At 39.4% G+C, this 8,196-nt stretch overlaps 1 protein-coding gene across 1 annotated transcript; it reads right to left on the reverse strand.

Moving 5' to 3' along the window:
* Positions 1 to 1,148: 1,148 nt before the first annotated feature.
* On the reverse strand, positions 1,149 to 4,558 carry LOC105023309 (alcohol dehydrogenase 1). Its single transcript, XM_010892400.3, has 9 exons — positions 4,460 to 4,558; positions 3,509 to 3,610; positions 3,165 to 3,306; positions 2,953 to 3,040; positions 2,619 to 2,838; positions 1,854 to 2,114; positions 1,644 to 1,776; positions 1,429 to 1,567; positions 1,149 to 1,340 (listed from the first exon to the last, which is right to left on the reverse strand). Exons 1-9 carry the CDS (start codon positions 4,475 to 4,477, stop codon positions 1,307 to 1,309), a joined length of 1,137 nt encoding a protein of 378 aa, XP_010890702.1. The 5' UTR covers positions 4,478 to 4,558; the 3' UTR covers positions 1,149 to 1,306.
* Between the last annotated feature and the right edge of the window lie 3,638 nt (positions 4,559 to 8,196).

Here is an 8,196-nt window from a genome sequence, read left to right on the forward strand (position 1 = left end):
AAACAAAAGGTTCACAAATGGCACAAAAAAAGCAGCAGATTGTTACATTTACACAAAGGTTATTCCCCTGATAGCACAAGAACTTGCATTTACCTGACAGAAACAACACAAAAATAAAGACCCTCCAATAAATGGGTAAGGGAGACTAACCACCTATTTTATCAGTTCACAAAATATTTTTGTATTTAATATGCAGTGTCTTGCAGAAATATTCAATCCCTGTGCTGTGGAAGATCAAAGTTTATAGATGAAATTGCCCTAATGAGGTCACAACTACATTACTGTTATAGCCTCAGTTTTAATGAAAGTATTTACTTGTCGTATAGTTAACCTATGAAACATGCTGAAAATTAGGAGGCTAGAAAACTCCATTAACAATGTTGTTTTAGTAGCACCCTGTTTTGTAAGAATAAGGAATATGTGCAGGCTTGAGGGAAGGGAGTCAGGGTCTCTTGGTAGTGAACATTCCCAAATTCCTCTTCATTTAACCACGAGTATGACTTCAGGTTGTTCGGTCTCCTCAGGTCCATAGGTCCAACACAAACAGGAAGGCCCCTCCTGAGCTTTCCTTTCTGTCCACAGCAATGGTGGAACTTGCTTCCCCTTGAACATAGGACAGCGGTTTCCCTATCCATCTTCTGAAAACCTACATTTGCAAAATTGTATCTGAAATATCTTTTAACCCACAGACCCCCCCTCAAACTAATGCTTTTTACCACTGACTTCACTATCTTACTAAGACATACTTACTGCTATTCAATCAAGTGTTTGTCCCATTTGCATATTTTAAAATGAAATCTGTGTCTATTTATCGGTTAGTCGCTCTGGAACCTTAAATGGAACCTTGAATCATGTGTGGTTGAAACATGATTCTGCATGAACATTTATTTTAAGAAATGGAGCCATACTGGTAACTAGTTTTTGTTGGTCACATTGATTTTTAGTTAAGTGAACTTAATGTGATTCAGAAAGGATGACTAAGAAATGAGTCTATTTTCCCAACATTGACGAAGTAGGAACATTTCATTTGAAACAGACAAGATATATAAACCATATAAACTTATAATTTTACCATTGCAAAATTGCCAATGATTAAAATAAATATTTGGCTAAGAGGCTACATTAGAAATTGGCAAAGGAACCCCAGAAATTTGTTTTTGTTTTTATTTGCATGTTTCCTCATTGTTATTTCTTGCAGACAAATAGCCGTACAATATCATGAAGCAACTCCACCCCCCACCACCACCACCACCTTACAGTATGTTTCATGCCAAAATTGCAAATGGCTAGGTGGTAGGGACCCTTCTTACTGTGGTGACACACTCAGGACAGACCGGATACTGCAAACCAAGGAGAGCACAAGAAAACAAATTATTTGAACATTGAATTAAACTTCTTACAGGAAAGCAGTATTAACATAAAAATTACCAGTCTCCAGTCTTCATGAGGTCGATGGCACTGTTAACCTGGGCCAGGGGCATGTTGTGGGTGACAAACTCATCCAGCTTCACTTTCTTCTCTAAATACTCATTTACCAGCTTGGGTACAGCATCCTTACTCTTAAAACCTGCACAAAGCACACAAATTAAATAACACCCACATATGGTATTTTACTTAGTCTTTGACTGTTTTGTGTGGCACACCTCCAAACAGAGATCCTTTCCATGTGCGGCCAGCTATGAGCTGAATGGGTCTGGCAGCAAAATCATCCATATCAGTCCATCCAACCAGCACACTTACGCCCCATCCCTTGACACATGACTCCAAGGCACTCCTCTAGAGAAAGAGAAAGATAAACACATTCTTACGCATACACACACAAACATACCTACAATCACACAATCTCAACCCACCATTACGGCCACATTCCCAACGCACTCCAGTGAAAAGTCCACTCCTCCACTGGTCATCTCAGACAGCACTTGACTTATGGGTTTGTTGTGGTCTTTGGGGTTGACAAACTCTGTAGCACCGAAGACCTTGGCTTTTTCATATTTGGCTGGGTTAATATCAACAGCGATTATCCTTTTGGCCCCTGCGTTTTTGCAGCCCATGACTGCTGCCAACCCCACAGCTCCTAGTCCAAACACAGCACAAGTAGACCCTGGCTCCACCTGGAGTGGAAAGTTTATTTTTCCATTAACACTTAATTGTGCTGTTTACTTTAAAAGCATCACTACAACTAAAGTACTGTGCAAAAGTCATAGGCACCTGAAGGTCAAACTAAGGCCCTTTATTTGGGATGCGTTTTAATTAAAGAAAATTATAAATACATATACACACACACATACAGCCAGCTGGAAAAAATTATGAATTTAGACCACTGCACCTTTTTCTTTCCTTTCCAGAAAAGTTGAAAAGGAAAGTTTTGAGTGAGGAACAGAAGCGTTCAATCTGCGGTGGTCTCTTAATTTTAACCCTTCTGTTCCTCACTCAACACCTTCCTTTTCGACTTTTTTGGAAAGGAAAGAAAAAGGTGCTCTTTTAATTTTTTTCCGGAGCTATATATATATATATATTTGTTTTTACACAAACACCAATTAAATGACTTTAGTTTGACTTCTGCACAGACTTGCACAGTACTGTATATCTGATACTTCAGTTTGTAATTAACACACCTTGGCTGTGTTAATGGCGGCTCCATATCCGGTGGCAACACCACAGCCAAGGAGACAGACCTTGTTGAGGGGGGCTGAGGGGTGGATCTTGGCCACGGCAATCTCATTCACCACAGTATATTCTGAGAAGGTGCTGGTCCCCATGAACTGAAGTATCTTCTTCCCCTTACATGTGAACCTGGTGTCTGATTCTGACATCACATCGTACCGATCACTAGCCCTGGGGGGGGGGGGTTGGCTCATGTTTAGTGCAAGAATAATCAATCCAGTTACATCCTAATAAAGAAAGATCTTGTGAATGTTTCTGAAGACGTGGCTAGTAATAAGACCTCACCAGCCCTTCTCGCACAGATTGGTCTTTGGGTTCTTGCAGAACCTGCACTGGCCACATTGGGAGATGAACAGAGGGATGACTTTATCACCTAATAGGAGAAGTAAACATCTATCATCATCATCACATAACAGAAGTAAACATCTGTCAAACATTTTCTGTGTATTATTTAGTTGCTAATATGAAAAAGCAAGTTTCCAAGCTATATTTCTGACCTGGTTTAAAATTGGTCACTCCGGACCCAACACTCTCCACGATTCCAGCCCCCTCATGACCCATAACACAAGGGAATCCATCCTTATGTTTCCCCTCGAACAAGTGGTACAGGTCAGTGTGACACACACCTGTGGCGACTACCTGCACTCGACAGGACAAAGAGGTTAGCATTTTGAGTAGTATATGAAGGTTTCTATACACTTATATATATGTGTAGGCCTACCAATGGACCCATAGTACATTGTGTATTTATGTGTGTTTACATCTTCTCAGGAGGGCTCCACTGGCCTAGTGTGGCCTAGACCATAAAACTTGTGTGCTTGCATTGATTGTAGTCGCTCACCTTGATGCGAATCTCATGTGTCTGTGGAGGGGCCACCTCAATTTCCTCCATCACAAGGGGTTTGTTTGGCTCCCACGCCACTGCAGCCTGGCATTTAATCACCTATAACAACCCAACGCAACCCAATGACCCAATGCAATGATCATCAACATTAATTGTTAAACAAATCAAAATTCAGAGAGATAGGTACTTTTCACATTAAAAACCGTGTGGAACAAAATATTTCAGCCAAAGGATTTTTTTGTAGACTAAAAACAACTAACTTTCTTCTTATTGAGTACAATCTTATTAATTCCACTGTCATTCAACTGTTGTGCAAACCGCCATCTGACCAATATAAATATTAGACTTTTTGTCCATTGGCTTCATACCAAATGTACTCTCTGTGAAGGTCAATAGTTGTGCAAAATAATCTGGATAGTATTAGAAACATTAGGCATGGAGCTAACTGTGTGTGCGTGCGTGCGTGCGTGCGTGCGTGCGTCCGTGAACACATGAGTACAGCTGCCAGTTTTCAACACTTCAGGTCATTGTGTAATTTCAACAGAATATTTATCTAAACTTGGAGTTTGTTTATTCTGCAGTACCAACAATGAACTTGCAAAGTAATACATTTTCCACAACCATTTCCTAAAGTATACAGTCTCTCTAATACCAAACATATGTAAACACTTTTAATCACAAATTGTGAATCATAAGGTATCAGTTAAATATAACTTAGAGAGAGGATTGACAAACTAATTCAAAGCCACACTTACTGTTACCTTATTCACAGAGAATACTTGAACAGTACACATTCACATATATCTCAATAACAAGAATTTGTTATAAGCCAAGTTTTAGTTACTGCATGCATTAAAAAATGCTATAGAAAGAATAATAATTAATTGCATCAAATTTACATACATACATAGAAATATAGAGCAAAGACACTGAAAAATTGATACATACTTTTCCTGCAGTTGCCATGTTCTATCAAACCTATTTGTTTTCTGCAGAGACTTGGAGGGAGGAAGAGAATGGGAATAGTTTGTGCAACCTTTATATACTGCAGCTTTCCAGATGGAAAGGGAGGGACTTTTCTGTTGTGAAGCTACGCTGTAAAAGGTCTCAGTTAATGTAAAAGGTAGCATCAAAATATCAACATGTCACCGATAGTAATTTTTTATGCAAAGTTTTGTATAACTTTATACTGATTTAAGGAGAAAGAATATTTTCTACCTGAACGATAGAATGATTAGAAACAGGAAAGAGACAGAAAAGAGGGAAAAAGTACAACAGCAGATGCTGGAATTTAACCCCTGACTTTTGGGGCGGTTAGATGGTACTTTTTGATGCAAAAGAACCTGCTTAAATCCACAAAAAACTGAAGATTAGTAGGAAATTGAACTTCGAGCAGGACATTGATCCTATGCACAATGCTAAAGCAACATTGGAGTACCTCAAGAACAAAAAGGTGAATGTCCTTTAGAGGCTGAGTCAAAGTCCTGATATCGATCACATCGAGAATCTGTGGCACTATTCAACTACTTTTCAGTCTGAACATAGTAGGCAAAACATTGAAAAAGATACAAAATGGTTCAATGATGATCAATTACGAACCAAGGCCATTGAATTGTAAAGGTGTAAATTTGAGCAAGTGAATAACTGGGCCAACAGAGCGCTTAATCTATCAAAGAGATATTGGTTTGACCTGGGTTTATGTCATTTCTCTGTTCAATGAAGATGCAAGGTTATGTTTGTAGCCTATCTGTTCTTTGAAGATGCAAGTATGTAGCCCATCTGTCTTGAAAGGATAATTGACAATGGATATTAGTGCCCTGGGAAGGGGGGTGGATCCCTTGAAATGGGGGGTGGCTACCAATTTCCAGGATCCTATTTTTAAAAAAAAAAACGTTGTGGCTTTGGAACTTTTTGCACAAGTATGTGGTATTATTTCCCTACTCTTAGTACATAACTACAAGAAAAACAAGGCAATCCTAGTTTGGCACTGGCCGCGAGTAGGTGTGGTTATGGTGAACAAGGGAATGGGGTAGTGATGGCCATTCGAGGCTTCATAACCGTGCTTCTAGCAGCAGGATATGACGCTAGCAAAGCTAACTCAGATTTTATTATTCAAAATAAAAGCCATCATTGAACTATATAAGGCAAAATAGTTAACAATCTAGTCTGTGCAGTTTATGTCCGTTCCACTGTTATTCTTGTCTGTTCTTTTATACAGATCGTTAACTATATTGCCTTATAGATTTCAATGATGGCTTTTATTATGATAAAGAAAATCTGAGTGCTGCCAGCATAATATCCTGCTGCTGAAATAACGCTAATGAAGCCTCGAATGGCCATCACAAGTTTAAAGAGCAGCTATTTATGGGCCAATGCTAGCTTTGTTGTGAGAGGTGTCCAATTCTCTGTTGCTGTGCTAATCCGAAACATAGTGTATGGAAACGTATGGAGCCAAATTGAGTAAGAAAGAAAAAAGTAACTGAAATATTTAATAGTATGAAAAAAATAGATTCAAGCGTGGAAAAAGTGTATGCTACAATCATTAAATGGATTTTCGCGTCCAATCTTAAAAGTCTTCGTTCAAAAACGTTTTTTACACGTTCGCTTCTTACGATTACAATTTCTTCCCATCTTCGTTCGAATCTTATTTTTACAGTCTATGGTTCGAATCATGTTTTCTCAAAACCAAGTTTTGAGCCTTCATTGGCGTGGAGGCGAGGGTTTGGGCATTGAATTTTCGCACCCGATTAGCTATGAATCACACCTTTATAAGGTGAAAATCATTGCCTTTCCATGCACTGGTTTCCCAATGCAACCTGGCGAGAATTTTAAGAATTGTATAACTAGGCTAAATGTTTACATTTAATCATCTATCATCATTTTTTCATACGATCGAATTTAGTTTTTTCATGCTATGAAATATTTCAGTTACGTTTTTACAGTCAATACATTTGAGATCAATTTGGCACCAGAGGGAAGGCTATGATTTTTGTGTGGGATTCAAACCCAAACCATGGTGTTGGTCGGGTTAGTTTGTAGTGTGGGATACCATTAGTTTCCACAATTCATAGGTGATTCAGGAATGGTTGTGGGACAATCCCTGATTCCTTATTTGAAAAAGCCCTCTATACAGCAGTAGTCACAAAGTGTTTTTGCAGATAGCCAGCCTGATACCTCCCTAGTAGGCTCCAAACAAGAGAAACCAGAATTGGAAAGGTGGTCAGTCCCCTTCTAGCTGTGCCGGGTGAAGATGTATTCAAGACTTATATTCAATCAAATGTATTTTTATAATGCCCTTTTAATATCAGCAATTATCCTAAAGTGTTTGTTCAGACACCCAGTCCAGAAACCCAAAAGTGCAATCAACAACAAGAGTTGATGCACAGTGGCTAAACAAAAATTCCAGTAGTCCCCCTGAACATTAACTATTGCAATGTAATAACTAGGGACTGAGATGGTGAAGGTGGGCAGATGTGGAGACACAATTTTCCCAACCTGAGGGTGGTGTATTGTCTAGGTCTCCTCCCCCAGGTTTGGGCTAGAGGACAGTCCTCCCAGTGAAATGTATAACCCCCTGGCAAAACGTAATACATTATTGCAGTGTTAAAACTAATATTGTGACGGGAGGCTGGACACTCTGCCATGTCTTAGTACAGTACTTATACCTCTAGAGCCTGCTCCCTCGCAGGCTAACTGTCACGCTTAGTTTAGCTGTGTTTCAAAGAATTTCCAACAGGTTGAAACAGAATCCCAAAAGACCGCTCTGTGTCTTTTCGCACTCACTTTACAACACCAGCCCCAAGGGTGGATGAAGGTGCTCAGATTCTACACAGTGTTTGCACCACCAGCCCCAAGGGTTTTCAGACACAGAAGTTCTTCACTGTGCTTCCCTGATGAGTATCTGTTTCAGTAGGCCTAGCAGAGTTTACCTATGAAGTCTGCTGGAACCACACATAAGGAAGCACACTCATTGTAGCCATGCCTTGAACAGTATTCAGTCTGTCTACATAGCTCTGCATTTCTTTGCATGTGGGACATTCTTGCACAGTTATGGTGATGCAGAAGGTATTGCGAAGGCAACTGCATGCCAGAAAATAAGGGTATACCTTGCTATAAAGCAGTACCTGAATATTTTCATCACTTTCCATTGTCATCTTGAAACACAAAGAATCAAGGAGTCGTTTTATTGAATTGCAGGTTTGTGAAAGTTATAATAAATGTAAAGAAGCTTACATTAACCTGTATTAACATAATCCTCTTTTTCAGGCTTCCCCAATGTTATAGGCGCAATAGAATGTACCCATGTGCATGTCAGGCCCCACCTGGACCTGTGCAGGCAGACTAGGTTGATCAGAAATCTTTACATTCCTAAACATACATGTATGTACTAGGGGAATCTGTCTACACACTGTCAGGCAGAATAATAATAATTGGATTTGGATGAAATGTGCACATCTGTGAAAACAGATCAAATTAGTTTTGATGTCAACATTTCTTTGGAACTTAATCCCATTACCCTGGCAATTTCACTGTCAGTCTTGCACAAAGTAGTAACAGTACTGTACAGAGATGTTTCACTTTACCTCATCAGCTCAGAACAATGATAAAAACGCTGGTATTTCCTTTCCCTAACCAAATATGTCATAGCAGTAACATGTAGCTGCAGAAGGCCTATGCAAAACCAG

Source organism: Esox lucius, chromosome 15 (assembly GCF_011004845.1).
Source record: "Esox lucius isolate fEsoLuc1 chromosome 15, fEsoLuc1.pri, whole genome shotgun sequence".
In the NCBI taxonomy this organism is placed as follows: domain Eukaryota; kingdom Metazoa; phylum Chordata; class Actinopteri; order Esociformes; family Esocidae; genus Esox; species Esox lucius.

What these genes read in the sequence shown, in the direction of transcription:
- LOC105023309 (XM_010892400.3), bottom strand. An exon ending in CACATGAGATTCGCATCAAG is followed by an intron (nt 3,307 to 3,508) that starts GTGAGCGACTAC and finishes TGTCGAGTGCAG; the next exon opens with GTAGTCGCCACAGGTGTGTG. An exon ending in CCGCCATTAACACAGCCAAG is followed by an intron (nt 2,115 to 2,618) that starts GTGTGTTAATTA and finishes TTTCCACTCCAG; the next exon opens with GTGGAGCCAGGGTCTACTTG.